The sequence below is a fragment of the Penaeus vannamei genome, chromosome 14 (assembly GCF_042767895.1).
Source record: "Penaeus vannamei isolate JL-2024 chromosome 14, ASM4276789v1, whole genome shotgun sequence".
Lineage (NCBI taxonomy): Eukaryota > Metazoa > Arthropoda > Malacostraca > Decapoda > Penaeidae > Penaeus > Penaeus vannamei.
The window spans coordinates 5176286-5198785 of record NC_091562.1 but is presented as its reverse complement, the minus strand read 5'-3'; the positions used below and the strand labels follow the sequence as shown (position 1 = coordinate 5198785).

The window sequence follows — 22500 nt, the reverse complement described above, 5'->3', positions numbered from 1 at the left end:
CACACCACACCCACCCTCCCACACCACACCCCTCACCTCTCACCCCACACCCCACCCCCAACTAGCTCCCCCGCCCTCACCCCTATGCAGAACCTCTCCCTCTCCCCCACCCCCACCCCATCCCCCCAACCCCCACCCCTCACCCTCACCCCCTCACCCCCCACCCCTCACCCCTCTCTCCTCCCTCACACCTATGCAGAACCTCTCCCTCTCCCACACACCACACCCACCCTCCCACACCACACCCCTCACCCCACCCCCAACTAGCTCCCCCGCCCTCACCCCTATGCAGAACCTCACCCTCACCCCACACCTCACCCCACACCCCTCACCCCTCTCCTCCCTCACCTCACCCCTCCCCCATCCAGCTCCCCCGCCCTCTACCCTATGCAGAACCTCTCCCTCTCCCCCACCCCCACCCCACACCCCACACCTCACACCCCTCACCTCTCACCCCACACCCCACCCCCAACTAGCTCCCCCGCCCTCACCCCTATGCAGAACCTCACCTCTCACCCCTCACCTCACCCCACACCCCTCACCCACCACCCCACACCCCTCACCCACCACCCCCACCCCTCACCCCTTTCCTCCCTCACCTCACCCCTCCCCCACCCACCATCCCCACCCCACACACCCCTCACCCCTCACCCCACACCCCTCACCCCTCTCCTCCCTCACCAGAGAGCGCCCCGACCCGGCCTTCGGAGTGGGTGCATTTCATCATCCAGGTCAGGCTCATCAGCCGAAGGAACTTGCATATGGCGGGGATTGGTGCAAAAGGAAATTCGCAAGAGGCCCAATATGCTATCATTATTATCAATATCATTATCATTATCATCGTTATTATTATCGTTATTATTATAATTATCATTATCTTTATTACCAGTATTATTATCACTATCATTATCATTATTACCCTTATTATTATTATTATCATCATCATCATCATCATCATCATCATCATCATCATCATCATCATCATCATCATCATCATCATCATCATCATCATCATCATCATCATCATCATCATCATCATCGCAGATAAGACCACATCGAAGAGAGGGCCACATCGCAGAGGGCCACATCGCAGAGAGGGCGACATGGAAGAGAGGGCCACATCGCAGAGGGCCACATAGAAGAGAGGGCCACATCGCAGATAAGGCCACATCGCGGAGGGCCACATCGCAGAGAGGGCCACATGGAAGAGAACCACATCGCAGAGGGCCACATGGAAGAGAGGGCCACATCGCAGAGAGGGCCACATGGACGAGAGGCCCACATAGAAGAGAGGGCCACATCGCAGATAAGACCACATTGCAGAGGGCCACATAGAAGAGAGGGCCACATCGCAGATAAGACCACATTGCAGAGAGAGCCACATCGCAGATAAGACCACATGGAAGAGAGAGCCACATCGCAGAGAGGGTCACAAGAGTGCCACACCGACCACGCCAGACCAGCGCTGAACGGCGAGCGAGGGTGCCATCCCCGGGGCGGTGGCGAGTGGCATTGGGCAACTAGGCCTCCGCCGCCGTCGCTGGAGGTGCCACGGTTGGGGATGAACGGTAGTCCGAGACATTCCGTGACTGATGAATGGTGATGATGGTGGTGGTAATGGTGGTGAAGATGGTGGTGGTGGTGATAATAACAATAATAATATGGTGGTGGTGGTGGTGGTGGTGGTGATGATGATGATGATGATGATGATGATGATGATGATGATGATGATGATGATGATGATGATGATGATGATGATGATGATGATGATGATGATGATAGCGATGGTGATGATGATTATTCAGATATTAACGACGACGACGACGACGATGATGATGATAACAATAATAAAAACTGACAGCAGATAAGTATTTAACACATTCACAAAACCACCAAATAAGCGCGTAGAGACCGTACCTAGGCTGCCCTGTCTGCTTGTACCCCCGCCCCCCCCCCCTTGGAGCTCCCCCCCCCGCCTCCCCCGCAAGCACCGCCGCCCGCGCCTGTCGCCGGGGCGCTAATCAATCAACGAGCGACGCGACGATACCCAGCACGCCCCTCCCCCTCCCCCCTCCCCCGTGCCCAAAAGGGGTAGAATTCCCTGTAATTAAAACCGCCGCACAAGCACCGGCGTCGCGAGGAGGATAAACAGCCCCGCCCCTTCCAGCGGTGGAATGCGGTCAGTTGCGCCCGCAACCACACCTGCGCCTGACGAGCGAGCGAGCGAGCGGGCGCGCCCCCACGCCCGCCCTCCCCCACCGCCGAGGGAGAAAGTGTTGCCTCCACGGCCCCCTCGCCTCGCCTCCTCCCTCCCTCCCCTCCCCTTCCCTCCCTCCCCCCCTCCCCCCCTCCCTCCCCCCCTCCCTCCCCGCGTCACTCTGAACTATCAACAGCGCTTCCCTCTTCGCTCGCGTCGTGCAGGCGGGCGCGCGCTGCCTCGCCCGTCTCCCAGCGCGAGTGCCTGGCGCGGCGGGCCGTGCGTCAGCGCCCGAACCGACGCCCTCGCATGGAGCAAAAAGCGCGCCCGCAAAACCGCCCTCCCGCCCGACGGATGAAGAGATCGGAGAGAAAAGAAATCGTCATCAGCCTCCGATTCCCCCCGGCCCGCCACGGGAGCGGGATCGCGGCGCGTAATCCCCGCTCTGGTGGCGGAACTTACATCACACGGCGGCGGCGGCGGCGCGTCCCGCTGGGAGCCAGCCCGGCGCACGCCCCAAACCCGCGCCCGTAACGCTCGTGCCCTTGTCGCTCGCAGACGCGGGGAGCCTTCGCCGTGCCGCTGGATGCTAGCCTTCGGCGCCGTCACTCGCTCGGCCGCCCTTTGGCACTCCCTCGCCAAGTCACGTGAGCCGCACTCCACGCTGAAACTTACGAGCATCCTTTTCACAACGTTTTACTGCTTGATTTACTTGTTTTTTTACTGTTTTTTTATTGTTTTACTGCTTGTTTTACTGTTTGATGCTGCGAGAAACCCCCGTTAAAAGAGACAGCGCACGCGTTCTTCCCGCGATGCAGAGCCGAGGCCGTTGCCGATGCGCCAACAGACCTGGGAAAACCTCTGACGGCGCATTCCGCGTCACTTCCTCTCCTTCCAGCTCCTCCTCCACTTCGCTCCCCCTCGCGTCGGCGCCGGCGTTCCAGGCAGCCCGGGAAAAGCCTCTCTCGGTCGGACGGACGGATGAACGGACGGACGAACGGACTGACGAACGAACGGACAAACGAACGGACGGATGAAAGGACGAACGGACGGACTGACGAACGGACGGACCTGCTGCCTCGACGCGACCATTTATTTCATCACGGCGTAGAAACTGGGCCGCACGCGACTCCCTGCCCCTACCCTCACCCTTACTCCCTTGCCCCCAGCCCCTGGCCCCACCTCCACCCCTCCCCTCACCCCGCCTCCACCCCTCCCCAACCTCCCTCCCTCCCTCCCTCACCACCCCAATCCAACCCAACCTCCCTCCCTCCCTATACCACCCCAACCTCCCTCCCTCCCTCCCTCACCACCCCAACCTCCCTCCCTCCCTCACCACCCCAACCCACCACCCTCTCTACCACCCCACCCCCCGCCGGGCTTATTTAACGTGCCGACGTCGCTTTCCTTCACACTGACGTCACTCCCGCTATTTGTCCTGACGTCAGGAATCAGCTCGTCAGTCCAAACAGGGTTCCTCGTACTAAATGAGATGCGGCTGACGGTGCTGACTCCTGGAACGAGGATCGGGAATGCTGTTCGTCTTGGCTGATTCAATTTCTGTTTCTATTTCGGTTTCTTTTTTTGTTGTTGTTCTTTGTTTTTATCTATTCGTTTCTTGTATTTACTTTCTCTCTCTCTCTCTCTCTCTCTCTCTCTCTCTCTCTCTCTCTCTCTCTCTCTCTCTCTCTCTCTCTAACACACATTCACACAGTATTGCTCCCACCCACACACTCACTCTCTCACTATTTCTCACACTCACAATTTCTCTCACTCACTCACTATTTGTCTCACTCACTTACTATTTCTCTCTTACTCGCTCACTATTTCTCTCGCTCATTCATTACTCTCGTTCACTCACTACTACCCCCCACCCCCGTGTCCCTCTCCCTCTCCCTCTCCCTCTCCCTCTCCCTCTCCCTCTCCCTCTCCCTCTCCCTCTCCCTCTCCCTCTCCCACTCCCTCTCCCACTCCCACTCCCACTCCCACTCCCACTCCCACTCCCACTCCCACTCCCACTCCCACTCCCTCCCCCTCTCGCTCTCGCTCTCGCTCTCGCTCTCGCTCTCTCTCTCGCTCTCCCTCTCTCTCTCCCTCTCTCTCTCCCTCTTCCTCTCTCTCTCCCTCTTCCTCTCCCTCTCCCTCTCTCCTTCTCTCACATGTAGCCACCGCCACCGACAGGAAAAGGTCCTGATAATACTTGCACGATCAGCGCATTTGAAATATTTATTATCATTATCACTATCAAAGCGTTCACAGAGGAAAAAGGGGGAATGGAGAGGGAATAGATGAACAAGGAGATGAAGAAGAACAAGAACACGAACAAGAAGTAGAAGAAGAAGAAGAAAAAGAAAAGGAGGAAGAAGAAGAAGAAAAAGAAAAGGAAGAAGAAGAAGAAGAAGAAAAAAAAGAAAAGAAAAGGAAGAGGAGGAAGAAGAAAAAAAGGAAGAAGAAAATGAACAAGAAGAAGACCAAAAGGAGTGAAAGCTGAACCAAAGAGACCCCAGACAAGCTCCACAAAGACGTCACACTCGACAGGACGCTTATTCGCCAAGAAAGACCCTTCATCTTGGAGACAGAGAACGAGGGGAAAAAAAAGGATGAGGAGAGTCGAACAATCCTGCGTTCAGTCATCCATCTTCCCCATCCATCCTTCCCATCCATCCTCCCCATCCCTCTACCTATTCATTCGTCTGGCCGGCTATCTACCCGCGACGATTTGTCTCGCTATCTGTTTATGGCTGTCTGTCTGACTGTCTAACAAGCTGTTTGTTGCTGATATCAATCTACTGCTTCATTTGTTTGTTTGTTTGTTTGGGCGCCATAGAGGAGTGGAGAGTGGAACGTAGAGAGGAGAGAGAGAGAGAGGAAAGAGAAAGGAGAGAGAGGAAAGAGAGAGGAGAGAGAGGAAAGAGAGAGGAGAGAAAGGGGAGAGAGGAGAGAGAAGAAAAGGGGGAGGGAAATGGAGAGAGAGGATATAGTAGAGAGAATGAGGAGAGATGAGAGAGAGGAGAGAGAAGAAAAAGGGGAGGGGGATGGAGAGAGAGGAGACATTGGAGAGAATGGGGAGAGATGAGAGAGAGGAGAGAAAGGGGTGAGAGAAGAGAGAGGATATAGAGAAGAAAATGGGGAGAGTAATGGAGAGAGAGAGGGATACAGAGAGAGAATGGGGAGAGATGAGAGAGAGGAAAGAGATGGGAGAAAGGAGAGAGAGAGGGAAAGAGAGGGGAGAAAGGAGAGAGAGGAGAGAAGAAAAAGGGGAGAGGAATGGAGAGAGAAGATACAGTAGAGAGAATTGGGAGATAAAAGAGAGGAAAGAAAGGAGAGAAAAAGGGGAGAGGAATGGAGAGAGTGGAGAGAGAGGGGGGCAGAATATGAAAAGGAAAAAAGGAAAAAAAAGATAAACAAGAGGAGAGAGGGAGACGACATAGAAAGGGGTAGAAAGAGAGAAGAGGAATAATCAACACCCTAAGCACACACATATGGCAGGAAGGATTTTTTGAAAAATTAGAGACTCTCTTTCTTTCTTTCTTTCTTTCTTTCTTTCTTTCTCTCTTCTCTCTCTCTCTCTCTCTCTCTCTCTCTCTCTCTCTCTCTCTCTCTCTCTCTCTCCATACACACACACGTGCACATACCTGCACCACTAGCTTCCCTTCTCATCCCCCTCCCTCCCTCTCCCTCCTTCTCCTTCTCCTTCTCCTTCTCCTTCTCCCTCCCTCCCTCCCTCCCTCTCCCTCCCTCCCTCCCGAGTGTGCGATTCTCTCCTATTGTAATTATCCACTTTTTTCGCAGTGTGAGTTGCTTCCATGTAGTAATTATTGCGTTATCTCGCGTTTTCTGTCGCAATTACCCAATTATTGCGAGTGTTCTCATGTTTTTTATTGGTTATTAGATGCGGTCACGAACATCGGCACTAACATGTGAACACACAAATAAGGACAGACACAAATACACACAGACTCACACTCCCTCTCTCTTTCTTTCCCTCTCCCCCTCTCTCTTTCTTTCTCTCTCTCTCTTTCCCTTTCCCTCTCTTTCCCTTCCTCCCTCCCTCATTCCCAACGTGCACGCACGCACGCACGCACCCACGCACGCACGCACGCACACACACACACACACACACACACACACACACACACACACACACACACACACACACACACACACACACACACACACACACACACACACCTCACATAATCAAAATTCCTCCCTCACACCTCCTTGTCTGCGCCGAGGGGAGGCCGTAGAGAGACATACAGTTCTAATCAAACATCATTTTAATGATTTAAGTGGAAATTGGTCTCGCGGGAAGCCACATCATGCTGACATGAGGAAGCGGCCCGACCAAGGTGAACCCCGCATGCACCCCCCTACCCTCCCCTCCCCCCCCCCCATCACCGCCGCCTCCTGCGTAGCCTCATAGTCTCAGCCTCATTACTACAGCCTCGCCACCTCAGCCTCAACCTCGCATATTTTTTTTTACCCTCTCTTTCTCTTTCTCTCTCTCTCTCTCTCTCTCTCTCTCTCTCTCTCTCTCTCACTCTCACTCTCACTCTCCTCACTCTCACTCTCCCTCACCCTCACCCTCACCCTCACCCTCACTCTCACTCTCACTCTCACTCTCACTCTCACTCACCCACACCCACACCCTCACTCTCACTCTCACTCTCCCTCACCCTCACCCTCCCTCTCTCCTCTCACTCTCACTCTCACCCTCACTCTCACCCTCACTCCCCCTCACTCACCTCACTCTCACCCACACCCACACCCTCACCCTCACTCTCACTCTCACTCTCCCCCTCACTCTCACCCTCACTCTCACCTCACTCACCCTCCTCTCACCCACACCCACTCTCACTCACTCTCACTCTCACCCTCACCCTCACCCTCACTCTCACCTCACGTCCCTCCCTCACTCTCACCCTCACGTCCCACCCTCACTCTCACCCTCACTCTCACCCACACCCACACCCCACCCTCACTCTCACTCTCACTCTCACCCTCACTCACCCTCACTCACCCCTCACTCACCTCACTCACCCACACCCACACCCACACCCTCCCACTCAACCACACAATCAACCTCAACCAATCACCCCCAAAAAACACCTCACAGAAAATAATTTAACAAATCCCCCTCCCACCCCCTCCCCCCACCCCCCACACTCCAACCCCACCCCCACCGAAAAAAAAACACACCGAAAAAAAAAAAAAAAAAAAAAAACTCCACATCGACCTACCGAAGAAGGCGAGCATGGCGGTCCTGTTGCGCTCGGAGGCCATCCCGTCCCGCCCCTTCAGCAGCGCCTGCGACAGGGTGCGGGGCGACGGCCGGTCCTGCCCCGCCAGCATGTACACCCCGTCGGCGTAGCTGGCCGGGGTCTTCCGCGTCAGCCGGGACTCTGCGGGGGGGAAAAAAGAGGGGGGGGATTAGGACTATGTTGAGGGAGAAAGGTTTCATGCAAACATATATATTAATATTTTTTTCAGAGGGGGGGGGGAGATAAGGGCTATGTTGGGGGCGATGGGTTTCAGGCAAACATATATTTATATCTTTTAAGCGGGGGAAAGGGGGGATTAGGACTATGCTGGGGGCGAAAGGTTTCATGCAAACATATATATATATATATATATGTATATATATATATATCTTTTAAGCGGGGGAAACGAGGGGGGGATTAGGATTATGTTGGGGGCGATGGGTTTCAGGCAAACATATATATTTCTATTTTCAGCGGGGGGGAAGAATTGGGCTATGTTGGAGGTGAGAGGTTTCATGCAAACATTTTTTTCAGCGGGGGGGGGGGGGGGGGTTATGACAATGTTGGAGGTGAGAGGTTTCATGCAAACACATATTTGTCTTTTTTTCAGCGGGGGGGGGGGGGGGGGTAAGACTATGTTTGAGGTGATATATATCTATCTTTTTTCACCGTTATGTTAAATGTCACAAGGACCCCGAGCCTATGACGATTCTACAATAAAAAGTCGATAAATAATAATCATAAATACAATACGGTACAACAATCATAAAAAACAACATCATAAAATAATCACAAATACAATACCATAAAATCATAAATACAACTCAACAAACCAACTATTAAATACGAGCGTGAAGGTTGCAAGCAAACCTACTCATGCTGATAAAGCTACATGAAACTGACAGAAAAAAAAACTTTCATAAAAAAAACTTCAAGCGTCACTGTGACGGACCGGCAAGCAGACTCACCAAGGCATCAATCAGGATGGCTGATAAGAAATACTATTTGGATTTTATAACGATAATCCTTACATAAAAAAATGGGACACAAAATCACAAAATGTCCAAGCCTGTACCAATGGCTGATAAGAAACACTACTTGGATTTTATAACGATAATCCTTACATAAACACCAAGACACAAATCACAAAATGTCCAAGCCTGTACCAATGGACAGACAACGGCGTGGATAATTAATGAAATGACTGATAGAGACACTGAACTAAAGCATAATGTCTATAAAACTTGCATAAAATGCCTCCTTTTAACAGTAATGGTCGGTATTTCAACATTTGCGCCTAAAACGGCTGACAAATTCCTAACAGTTTATCCAAAGATGCAATATATACTCAACCCCTTGAGTATATATATAATACACACACACACACACACACACACACACACACACACACACACACACACACACACACACACACACACATACACACACACACACACACACACACACATATATATACACAAACACACACACACACACACACACACGCACACACACACACACACACACACACACACACACACATATATATATATATATATATATATATATATATATACATATATTGTTAGGAATCCTCTCTCTCTCTCTCTCTCTCTCTCTCTCTCTATATATATATATATATATATATATATATATATATATATATATATACATATATTGTTAGGAATCCTCTATCTAAACAAAGAAAGACAAACCGAACCTGCAAACCGCAAAATAACACTTCCTTCTCTGCAACTCCAGCCCCTCAATTACAGGGAACAATGCGCTTCGGTTAAAAAAAATGTTTTTCCTAAAACGTTTTTTTTTTACCTCTTAAAAAAAGACAAAGCCGTTTTTATCGCCCGCATTACCACCTTGTCTTCGGATGCCGAGGGAATCCGAAATGCGGTGTTCGTTGCGTGCGAAGAGCGGCGCGCGGCAACCGCATGCCTCGAACACCTCGTCAAGTTCCCTGCATATCTTATCACGCACGCTTCCCCCCCCCCCCCCCAGCCCCTCGCATTCCCTCGCTTCCTGCGGCTCTCCCGATCCCCCCGAAGGAAAACACCCGACAGAAAACACCCGACAGACATCCCCTCGTGACTCAGGGCAACCGCGAGGAAGCAGTCGAAGACCGACATGACCTGGAGACCGAGAGATAAAAACGGTCTAATGGCGATTAAGGTATGCAGGTCCACTCGAGATCAATACCGATTATGCAAAAGATATCTCCATCTTATGCAAAATCTCTCTCCGTCTAAACCAACGCGCCTTGCTTCAGAAGCCCCCGCGTCCTCGTGCATGTAAACAGAGATCCTTACAGAGCCTCACGCCTTGTACGTGCCGTTGTACGTGCCCTTATCGGCAATATAATTCAAGAGCCACAACAGTTATAGCCGTCATTCAACTTTTCCCAGACGGGGCCTTTAGTATGCCGCGACCCTCCTTTCCGCAGACCTGATAGGACCTTCAATGCGGCGTGCAGTTCGCGAGGCTCGACCCGTGCACGCGAGGCCCACGGCATCTTTCGCGAAGGTTTGAGGTCCCACAAAACTCCTCCTCGGCGTCAGGAAAACACCCGGGCCTTTGGTGATAAAGTCGTTCAGTCTCCTCCGACGTCGAGGCCAAGAGGGTCGTTCCTCCTCGGCCGCGGCACTCAAGCTGGTGAATTCACTCTGCTTGCGGGCGTCCACCTTTTTTGGCCCGGCAGGAAAGGTGTGAGCGAATTACACATGGCCGCAGCGACCAAACAAGGTTAGGGGAGATATGACTCCAACCTCAACCTTGTCCTCGACCTCGTCCTCGAACTCTCAACCCCATCCTCGTCTTCCAGCCTCGACTTACGACGTCAACCTCAATCTCAACACCATCCTCAACCTCGACATCATCCTCACCATAAACCTCCTCAAACTCAATCTCGACCTCAACCTCGACCCCCATTCTCAACCTCGTCCTCAAATCCCGTCCTTGACCCAGCTCGCCCACAAGAAGGGGAAGGGGGGGGGGAGGAGACAAGACCAACAAACAGCCCAATTACACAAAACCATGGGAATCAACCTCCAACCCCCCACCCCTCACCCCCACCCCCGCCCCCGCCCTCGCACGCCGCAACTTGACCCAATAAAACCGATATTTGCGGAAATTCGCCCAAAGACCGGAAGTTCGCGAGTTAAATCATCATGACAACAAGCACGCCTCCTGTGACGTCACGAGCCATGCTTTTCCCACGTCATATTTCAGGAAGTTGTACCGCGAGCTGTGGGCGCGAAGCCGTTTCTCTCGCTTATTTATTCTTGTTTCTTTCTCTTTCTCGCTCGCTCTCTCTCTCTCTCTCTCTCTCTCCTCTCTCTCTCTCTCTCTCTCTCTCTCTCTCTCTCTCTCTCTCTCTCTCTCTCTCTCTCTCTCTCTCTCTCTCTCTCTCTCTCTCTCTTTCTCGCTTTCTTCTCCTTACGCCTATGCTTATTTCTCTTTCTTTTCTAACTTTCCTTTCACACTCCATTTCTTTCCTTTTCTTTCCTCCTTTTCCTACACTTACTCTCTCATGATTTTCACTCTCACTCTCACTCTCACCCTCACATTCACGTAAACTCTTCCTCTCTCTCTCTCTCTCTCTCTCTCCTCTCTCTCTCTCCTCTCTCTCTCTCTCTCTCTCTCTCTCTCTCTCTCTCAATCTCTCTCTCTCAATCTCTCTCTCTCAATCTCTCTCTCTCAATCTCTCTCTCTCAATATCTCTCTCTCGCTCTCTCTCAATCTCTCTCTCTCAATCTCTCTCTCAATCTCTCTCTCTCAATCTCTCTCTCTCAATCTCTCTCTCTCAATCTCTCTCTCTCACTCTCTCTCAATCTCTCTCTCAATCTCTCTCTCTCAATCTCTTCTCTCTTCTCAATCTCTCTCTCTCAATCTCTCTCTCAATCTCTCTCTCTCAATCTCTCTCTCTAATCTCTCTCTCTCTCTCTCTCAATCTCTCTCTCTCAATCTCTCTCTCTCAATCTCTCTCTCTCAATCTCTCTCTCTCAATCTCTTTCTCTCAATCTCTCTCTCTCAATCTCTTTCTCTCAATCTCTTTCTCTCAATCTCTTTCTCTCAATCTCTTTCTCTCAATCTCTTCCTCTCAATCTCTTCCTCTCAATCTCTCTCTCTCAATCTCTCTCTCTCAATCTCTTTCTCTCAATCTCTCTCTCTCAATCTCTCTCTCTCAATCTCTCTCTCTCAATCTCTTTCTCTCAATCTCTCTCTCTCAATCTCTTTCTCTCAATCTCTCTCTCTCAATCTCTTTCTCTCAATCTCTTTCTCTCAATCTCTCTCTCTCAATCTCTCTCTCTCAATCTCTCTCTCTCAATCTCTCTCTCTCAATCTCTTTCTCTCAATCTCTTTCTCTCAATCTCTCTCTCTCAATCTCTTTCTCTCAATCTCTTTCTCTCAATCTCTTTCTCTCAATCTCTTTCTCTCAATCTCTTTCTCTCAATCTCTTCCTCTCAATCTCTTTCTCTCAATCTCTCTCTCTCAATCTCTTTCTCTCAATCTCTTTCTCTCAATCTCTCTCTCTCAATCTCTCTCTCTCAATCTCTTTCTCTCAATCTCTTTCTCTCAATCTCTTTCTCTCAATCTCTTTCTCTCAATCTCTTTCTCTCAATCTCTCTCTCTCAATCTCTCTCTCTCAATCTCTCTCTCTCAATCTCTTTCTCTCAATCTCTCTCTCTCAATCTCTCTCTCTCAATCTCTTTCTCTCAATCTCTTTCTCTCAATCTCTTTCTCTCAATCTCTTTCTCTCAATCTCTCTCTCTCAATCTCTTTCTCTCAATCTCTTTCTCTCAATCTCTTTCTCTCAATCTCTTTCTCTCAATCTCTCTCTCTCTTTCTCTCAATCTCTTTCTCTCAATCTCTCTCTCTCAATCTCTTTCTCTCAATCTCTCTCTCTCAATCTCTCTCTCTCAATCTCTTTCTCTCAATCTCTTTCTCTCAATCTCTTTCTCTCAATCTCTTTCTCTCAATTTCTTTCTCTCAATCTCTTTCTCTCAATCTCTCTCTCTCTCAATCTCACACACTTGTATTTCTGAATTATTCCCAAATATCACAAAAAAGGGAAGCGAAGACGAGAAGAGAAAAAAGACACACAAACCCAATAGTAAATTGAATGAATAAAAACAACAACGAGAAAACGGAGAAATCGAATAAAAATACGGGCCTCAGCGAGCAGCCCGAGGTCTTTCGAGTTTATCATTGAATAAACACACACATACATTCATACACTCATACACATACACACACACACACACACATACACAGACCTCTGTGTGTGTGTGTGTGTGTGTGTGTGTGTGTGTGTGTGTGTGTGTGTGTGTGTGTGTGTGTGTGTGTGTGTGTGTGAGAGAGAGAGAGAGAGAGAGAGAGAGAGAGAGAGAGAGAGAGAGAGAGAGAGAGAGAGAGAGAGAGAGAGAGAGAGAGAGAGAGGGGGGGGAGAGAGAGAGTGTGTGTGTGTTTTTCTATGTATATGAATATGCATAATGTACACACGCCCGCACCATACCCATATACACGTACCCACGCACACTCAGACAGACAGACCCACACGCACACACACACACACACACACACACACACTCACACACACACACACACACACACACACACACACACACACCCACACACACACACACACACACACACACACACACCAAGATGACGCAAACAACCCATATCCCTCATCAGCCACAGCCGACTTTCTGCACCAACGCGCAAAGGCCAGCTATTGCACCACTCTTCGCACTCGCCTCGTCACAAAAACAAAAACAAAAAAAAAAACAAAAAAAGAGATCGTGTCCTCGACAAGAAAGAGAAAGACAACCAACAAACCACCTAATCCCCCCCTTCCCCTCTCCCCCCCACCGCCTTCCCTCTCCCCCCCCCCCACCGCCTCCCTCTCCCCCACCGCCTTCCCTCTCCCCCCCACCGCCTTCCCCCCACCGCCTTCTCTCCCCCTCCCTTCCCCCCACCGCCTTCCCTCCCCCCACCACTGCCTTCCTCTCCCCCCACTGCCTCCCTCTCCCCCCACCGCCTTCCCTCTCCCCACCGCCTTCCCTCTCCCCCCTCACTGCCTTCCCTCTCCCCCACCGCCTTCCACCTCCCTTCCCCCCACCGCCTTCTTCCTCCCCCCCCGGCTGATAAATGACATCAGTCACTCTTATCGCAATTAACACCATCATCGCCATAACCGGCTTCAACTTGGTCACGTGATTATCAATCTTCCTCCCCACCCCCACCCCCTCCCTAAGCCCCCCCCCACCCCGACCGCAATAAGGAGCCAGATACTTATGCCTGATACTTATACCTGATAACACGCAGCGCCGCCCCTTCTTTACGGCTAAGGGAAGGGGTGGGTGGGGGGGGGGACGCCCGGGCGACCAGAGACACGGGCGGCAAAACGCACAAGCATGGAGGATATGCATGGAGGGAGGGAAGGAGGGAGGGAAAGGGAGAGGAAGATGGAGGGAGAGGGAGAGAGAGGGAAAGGAGAGGAAGAGAGAGAGGGAGAGGGAGGGAGGGAGGGAGGGAGAGAGAGAGGGAGAGAGGGAGAGGGAGGGAGAGAGAGAGAGAGAGAGAGAGAGAGAGAGAGAGAGAGAGAGAGAGAGAGAGAGAGAGAGAGAGAGAGAGAGAGAGAGAGAGAGAGAGAGAGAGGGGGGGGGGAGAGAAAGACAAAGAGAGAGAGAGAGAGAGAGGGGGGGGGGAGAGAAAGACAAAGAGAGAGAGAAAGAGAAAGTGAGAGCAAAAAAGAGAAAAGGAGAAAAGGAGAGGGAAGAGAGGGAGCCAGAAACACCTTAAGAAAATGTGGGAGGAGGAGAGTGACACACAGAGCGAGTCCGAATAAAATAAAACAGCCGAACCCAGTACTGCGAACAGAAGACCGGCCCCCCCTCCCCCAATACCATACACGCCAACACAACAACCTAACACTCACTCACTGAAGCTCCAAACCCCAATACTTGCTAAGAAGCTCCAAACCCCAATACTTGCTAAGAAAAAAAAAAAAAAAAAAAAACGAAAAAAAACGAATAAATAAAAAATCAAAAATAAAAAACGATTCTTCAAACTACGGGTTCCAACCACAGCTAAAACCTCCGCGCTCGAGAGGTCCCAGACACGGACCCCATCAGTTCCCAGCGAGACAACGTTTTAAACAGCCCTTTCGATATTCATTTGCATAGCTCACCAGCCTGCCAGGAATTAGCCATTCAAAACGTGCCATTCTTTTGCAACAAAGGTACTGCACATAAATATCGCAGTTGTCTTGCATATAAACCGATATTGTAGGCAGTCATCCTTGTGAAACCTGTGTCTGATCGTGGGGAGTGTGTGTGTCTGTCTGTGCGTCTGTGTGATTGTACGTGTATTTGTCTGTGTGTCTTGGGAGGCTTGATTCTGTGTTTGTCTGTGTCTGTGGGAGTTTGTTTGCGTCTGTGGGTGTTTGTTTGTGTCTGTGGGTGCTTGTTTATGTGTTTGTATCCTCGGGTACGTGTTTGTGTGTTTGTATGTGTCTTTGGGAACAAGTTAAATGTTTGTTTGCGTTCCCGTGAATTCTTATCTATGTTTATGTATCTTTGCATATCTTTGTTTGTGTTTACACGTGCATGTATACTTCTCCGGGTACTTCTCTGTGTTTACGTATCTTTGCATAGCTTTGTTTATGTGTGTGATTTCACGGGTAAAATATTTTTGGGGTCAATCGCCCGACCAGACCGTGAAGGATGCTTTCCCTCAGAGCCAATAACAAGGTTTGGCACAAGCATGACGGCGGCTTTTGATCGAGTCACACTTCAGTTACCGATAATGTACTGTGCCAATCGTGAGTTTTTGCGCTTGGCTTGTTAAACTTTTATATGAATTTGCGCTTGGTTTGTTCTAAAACTTTCATATGACTATTCCCATTTAGAAACATCACTGAAGGGGCAATGAATTCCGCTCTCCCTTCAGCACGGAGATTAGGCCTATCATTAGCAGATTAGTTTGACATTATGCTATTCTTTATGGCCAAGTTCTCGTGTGGCATTATGATATTGATTAAGTTCTCATTAACTACCTCCAATATCTTATCTACACCAACTTAATTGTTTATACAACTGAATGACTTAAAACATACTCCGAAGAGATATAATGCCATCGGATAAATTATTATTCTGCACTATCATACATAACCAATGGCATACTTCACAACCACGTCACAAAGACAGGCACACATCATAAATCATCTGATAGAGTAGTGAGCACTATCATGATTGTGATTTCAGAGTGTGCAGGGGGTGGGAAGACGTGTAGGTGTACATATATGTGTGTACGTGCGCGTGAGCTATCATGGACGTGTTCTTCATGTACACATGTGTGTACGTGAGTGTGAGCTATCATGCATGTGTTCTTTGTGTACATATATGTGTGTACGTGCGCGTGAGCTATCATGGACGTGTTCTTCATGTACACATGTGTGTACGTGCGTGTGAGCTATCATGGATGTGTTCTTTGTGTACATATTTGTGTGTACGTGCGTGTGAGCTATCATGGACGTGTTCTTTGTGAACATATATGTGTAAGTGCGCGTGAGCTTTCATGGACGTGTTCCTTGTGTACATATATGTGTGTACGTGCGCGTGAGATATCATGGACGTGTTCTTCGTGTACATATATGTGTGTATATACGCGTGAGCTATCATGGACGTGTTCCTTGTGTACATATATGTGTATGTGCGCGTGAGCTTTCATGGACGTGTTCTTCGTGTACATATATGTGTGTACGTGCGCGTGAGCTTCCATGGACGTGTTCATAGTGTACATATATGTGATGTCCGCGTGAGCTATCATGGACGTGTTCTTCGTGTACACATGTGTGTACGTGCGCGTGAGCTATCATGCATGTGTTCTTTGTGTACATATACGTGTGTACGTGCGCGTGAGCTTCCATGGACGTGTTCTTCGTGTACATATATATGTATGTGCGCGTCAGCTATCATGGACGTGTTCTTCGTATACATATCTGTGTACGTGCGCGTGAGGTATCATGCATGTGTTCTTTGTGTACATATATGTGTGTACGTGCGCGTGAGCTATCATGGACGTGTTCTTTGTGTACATATATGTGTGTATGTCCGCGTGAGCTATCATGGACGTGTTCTTCGTGTCCATATATGTGTGTATGTCCGCGTGAGCTTTTGTATACGCGTTCTTTGTGTACATATATGTGTGTACGTGATCGTGAGCTTCCATGGACGTGTTCCTTGTGTACATATATGTGTGTATGTGCGCGTGAGTTATCATGGACGTGTTCTTCGTGTACATATTTGTGTGTACGTGCGCGTGAGCTTCCCTGGACGTGTTCCCTGCGCGTGTACCTCCACAGTCTAATCAAGGACGAGAATCTCTGGACGCAACAGGTAATGCTCCTCCTTACTGTGCATCTTGACCTTTTTTTTAATGGGGATTTCTGAAAGGTCGCTGGATCGGCTCTGGGGTCCTTACCTGCGCCACGAGGGAGCCAAGTGGACTTCTCTCCTGCACCGACTGGCTCTCTCGCCAAGCAGGAGAGTTATCGGACTCTCTCGGCACCCATGGCCACCACCCGTTCATCCTCGAGAACCACAGAGAACCACTACTCCACAGAGAACCTCAGTGAATCACAGAGAACCTCAGTGAATCACAGAGAACCTCAGTGAATCACAGAGAACCTCAGTGAATCACAGAGAACCTCACTGAACCTTAGTGAACCACAGAGAACCACTAATCCACAGTGAACCACAGAGAACCACTACTCCACAGGGAACCTCAGTGAACCACAGAGAACTACTACTCCACAGGGAACCACAGTGAACCACGAAAAAAAAACACAGAGAACCACTACTCACCAACGGAGCCCCAAGAAGGGTGCGCGAGGTTGTTGTACCAGCCATCGTAGCGCTGTTTCTCGATGTAGCTCTCCGGGATATCTGCAAGGATGCGGGAACACGAATTAATTTTTTGTTCTTAACTGCTTGGATAAATGAATGAATTAGAGAGAGAGGAGGGGAGGGGGAGGGGGAGGGAGGGAGGGAGGGAGGGAGGGAGGGGAGGGAGGGAGGGAGGGAGGGAGGGAGGGAGGGGAGGAGGGAGGGAGGGAAGGAGGGAGGGAGGGAGGGAGGGATGGAGGAGAGAGAGAGAGAGAGAGAGAGAGAGAGAGAGAGAGAGAGAGAGAGAGAGAGAGAGAGAGAGAGAGAGAGAGAGAGAGAGGACAGGAAGGACAGACAGACAGACAGACAAAAAGAAAGAGAAAGAGAGGGGAAGGAGAGGGAGAGGGAGAGAAAGTTTTTTTCGTAATAATTACAAGAAAAAAAACACAAAACAATATTTAATGTATTACGAAAGAAGAGAGAGAAACAGAAGAACAAGTCTCGGTATTTGAAAATGTCTAGAAGCGTGCATATAACATCACGGAATTACCATAAGATTAAAATCAACTTCAACAGCAATCACAACGGAAAGGTTACGGACATTTTAACATATTCTTTGTTTAACCCGCAGCGAATAAACAGAACATAAACAACAACAAAATAGAACCAAAAAAAAATATATGAACATTAAAAAGAAACAAACGATGTAACATATTCTTTCTTTATCCCGCAGCGATTAAACACAACATAAACAACAACAAAATAGAACAAAAAAATATATATGAACATTAAAAAGAAACAAACGATGTATTATATTCCTTGTTTAACCCGCAGCGAATAAACAAAACATAAACAACAACAAAATAGAACCAAAAAAAAATATATGAACATTAAGAAGAAACAAACGATGTAATATATTCCTTGTTTAACCCGCAGCGATTAACTAACAACATAAACAACAACAAAATAGAAAAAAAAAAACTTCATGAACATTAAAACGAAACAAACGATGACAAAAAATGACGTAACACGAACGACATCACACAAACAAACAAACAAAGGAGACGGGGCATGCCATTAGCCTCAGAAGACGACCACGAACGACGGCCTGAAAGTTACAAACGACGTCTTTCCATCATCAGGGGCACTTTCAGCCCCCTCTCTGCTCCCCCTTCCCCTCTCTTTCACCCCCCTTCAGCCCCCTCTCTGCTCCCCTTCCAATCTCTTTCACCCCCCTTCAGCCCCCTCTCTGCTCCCCCTTCCCCTCTCTTTCACCCCCCTTCAGCCCCCTCTCTGCTCCCCTCCCCTCTCTTTCACCCCCCTTCAGCCCCCTCACTGCTCCCCCCTCCCCTCTCTTTCACCCCCCTTCAGCCCCCTCTCTGCTCCCCCTCCCCTCTCTTTCACCCCCCTTCAGCCCCCTCTCTGCTCCCCCCTTCCCCTCTCTTTCACCCCCCTCCCCGGATCCCCTTCCCTTTGTCTCTTTGCTTTCTTCTCCTTACCTCCCGCTTCGCCTTCCCCTTGGCTCTCTTTTATCCTCTCCTCCTCTCTTTCTCTCCTTCTCTCTTTCACTTCCGCTCCCCCTCCCCTCTCTTTCACCCCCACCCCCTCCTCGGATCCCCTTCCCTTTGTCTCTTTGCTTTTTTCTCCTCCCTTCTCCGCCTTCGCCTTCCCCTTGGCTCTCTCTTATCCTCTCCTCCTAACTTTCTCTCCTTCTCTCTTTCACTTCCGCTCCCCTTCCCCTCCCTTTCACCCCCCCCCCCTCCACACATCCCCTTCCCTTTGTCTCTTTGCTTTCTTCTCCTCCCTTCTCCGCTTCGCTTTCCCCTTGTTCTCTTATCCTCTCCTTCTCTCCTTCTCCCTTTCCCCTTGGCCCCATGCCCTCTCCTCCTCTCCTCTCCTTCTCCCTTTCCCCTTGGCCCCATGCCCTCTCCTCCTCTCCTTCTCTCCTTCTCTCTTTCCACTTTCACTTCCGCTCCCTTTCCCTTCTCTCCCTCCCCCCGCTTCCCCTTCCCCTTGGCCCCATGTCCTCTCTTTCTCTCCTTCCACTTCACTTCACTTCCCCTTACCCTCTCATCCTCCCCTCCCCACTTCTTCCCCTTGTTCTTTCCTGCCTCCTTCTCCTTCCCCTCTACTCGCTCCAACTCCTTCCCTTTCCCTTACCTCTTCCTTCGTTCCTTCCCACCTCCCTTTCCCTTGCCTACTCCCTTCCCCAACCTTTTTTCGGTCCTTCCCTCCCTCCCAACTTCCTTCCTCCCTACCCCTCCCCCCTCCTTCCATCTCTTCCTGCTCTCCCTTCACCTCCCATCATCCGCCACCAACCATCCTCCCCCACCCCCACCCCCAACCCCATGCCCCCCCCCTCCTCCTACCCCAAGAACCGCTGGGTAAATAACCAACACTCGCCCCGGGATCTTGAGCGACCTTTAGATCCTTATCCAAACTTTTTTTTTATCCAAGCTTCTTTGATCATTTTTTTATCCAATCCTATCGACCTAGTGGCATTCATCCTTCATCCGACTATATATATCCAAAAAATATTTACTTATTATTTTCTAAGCAAAGTGTATTCATCTATTCCCATTTATCCGAACCTATTTACCCGATTCCTATCCATCCAAACACCATTTAATGAAAGGATGTTTACCCAATCCTTTCCCTCCCTCCCTCCCCATTTGCCCCAACATGTATTCGGAATCCTTGGGCCCAAGAACCTGCGAGAACTTGCGGGAAACGGTGAGAAATTGAGAGATCCGGCGAGAACTTACGGCAAACTGCGAGAACTTGCGGGAAAAGGCGAGAAATTGAAAGAACCTACGAAAACTTGCGGCAAACTGCGAGAACTTGCGGGAAACGGCGAGAAATTGAGGGATCCTGAGAGAACTTGCGGGAAACAACTAGATTTTGAGAGACTAAGACTCTAAGAGACCCTGAGAAAACCTTCCGGGAGGGGTGATGGTGGGAAGGGGTTGAGGGAATGGGCTGGGGCGATAGGGGGGTGCAGAAGGGGATGGAGAGGAGGGGTATTTGTGAAGGGGCGAGAGAAAGAGGGGAGAAGGAGGGGAAGGAGGGTGGAGACGGGCATGGAGGGGAGAAAGAGGGGTGAAGGGGGGATGGAGAAGAGCATGGAGGGGAGAGAAGAGAGGTGAAGGGGGGATGGAGAAGAGCATGGAGGGGAGAAAGAGGGGTGAAGGAGGGAAAGGGAGGGTGGAGACGGGGCATGGAAGGGAGAAAGAGGGTGAAGGGGGGAAGGAAATGGGCATGGAAGGGAGAAAGAGAAGTGAAGGGGAGTGTGGAAACGGACATGGCAGGAAGAAAGAGAAATGAAAGACTAAGGAGAAGGGATAGGCGCGAAGAGGTGAGGGAGGGGAAGAGTAACACGGATGAATGGATGAGAGGGGTATAGACAGGGAGGGGGGAGGGGGAGAAGGGAGGGGAGAGGAGTTTTAATCGCAAAAGGCCTGATGAGTTACGGCGGATGGCGAGTGTATCATTATATGCAAATTCGCGTTGGAAAGTGAAGAGGCTATGGCTGGCTTCCCGCTCGGCCATCCAGACACTTGTCTAGAGGCACCGGGACGTCGGCGGGTTCTTGAAGTGGTCGCGTTGTTTATTCTCTCTCTCTTTCTTCCTTTCACTCTTTCTCTCTCTTTCTTCCTTTCACTCTTTCTCTCTCTCTTTCTCTCTCTCTTTCTCTTTCTCTTTCTCTTTCTCTTTCTCTTTCTCTCTCTCTCTCTCTCGATCTGTTTACCTATTTATCTACCTATCTACCTACCTATCTGTCTATCTATCTATCTTCTCTCTTTTTCTTTTTCTCTCTCTTTCTCTTTTCCTCTCTTCCTATCTTTCTCTCTCTTTCTCTTTTTCTCTTTCCTTCTTTTTTTCTTCTTTTTCTTCTTCTTTTTCTTCTTCTCTTTCTTTTCTCTCTCTCTCTCTCTCTCTCTCTCTCTCTCTCTCTCTCTCTCTCTCTGTCTCTCTCTCTCTCTCTCTCTCTCTCTCTCTCTCTCACTGACTGACTGACTGACTCACTCACTCACTCACTCACTCACTCACTCACTCACTCACTCACTCACTCACTCTCTCTCTCTCTCTCTCTCTCTTTCTCTCTCTCTCTCTCTCTCATACCCCCACCCTCCTCGTACTTCAACACAACCTCACTTCCCACCACTCCCTCACACTGGAACTTTCCTCATAGGCCTATCCATCCCCTAAACTCATTTCCTCACTCCATCACTCCAAAATTACTCCGTCCATTAACTCCTCCTTCGCCGCCTTCACTCGTTCTTACATCCGGCCTTCCCTCATAGGTCTCATGCCTCACGATCCATAACTCATTCTCCAAGCTCACCCTTCCCCTCTCATACTCTCTTAGCCGCGTTACTTTCAAATTCCTTCGTACTTTGTCGGTCACTCTCTTACACTCCCTCATACTCTGTCACTCTTTCGCACTCCCTCATACTCTGTCACTCTCTTACACTCCCTCATACTCTGTCATTCTCTCGCACTCTCTCATACTTTGTCACTCTCTCACACTCCCTCATTCTATCACTCTCTCACACTCCCTCATTCTATCACTCATACTTCCTCTTTCTTTCACTCTGTCACGCTCCCTCATTCTATCACTCCATCCTATCCCATAAGCCACCGCCTCTCATACTCCCTCACACGCCACCCCCTCACACTCCCTCATCCCACCTATCCACTCCATCTCATCCTATCCTCATATAGGCCTGCTCAACACACCACACCTGCCAGGCCCTCATTACCTCATTATATAACTCACAACACACTTTCCCTTGCCTCATCCCTTGCCTCATTCACTTCCTCATTCATTGCCTCATCCTTTGTCTCATTCACTGCCTCATTCATTGCCTCATCCTTTGTCTCATTCACTGCCTTATTCATTGCCTCATTCATTGCCTCATCCTTTGTCTCATTCACTGCCTTATTCATTGCCTCATTCATTTCCTCATTCATTGCCTCACCCTTTGCCTCATTCATTGCCTCATTCACTGCCTCATCCCTTGCTTCACTTGGCAACGGAGGTCGCTCGTCCATCTTGCTCGCCTCACGTGTGGTCACTCGTTCATTTGCATCAACCGGTGTCGTGGACTCGACCCTTGTTGATGTTGGTGTT

General features: G+C 49.8%; 1 protein-coding gene across 1 annotated transcript in view; it reads right to left on the bottom strand.

Annotated features, from left to right (window-relative positions):
• Duox (dual oxidase) overlaps positions 1–22500 on the bottom strand; it is a 210217-nt gene that overhangs the window by 150531 nt on the left and 37186 nt on the right. The window contains exons 2-3 of the mRNA XM_070129643.1: positions 17346–17426; positions 7441–7602 (exon numbers count right to left, since the gene is read on the bottom strand). Coding sequence (XP_069985744.1) covers positions 7441–7602; positions 17346–17426 — 243 coding nt within the window. The remainder of the gene's footprint in view (positions 1–7440; positions 7603–17345; positions 17427–22500) is intronic.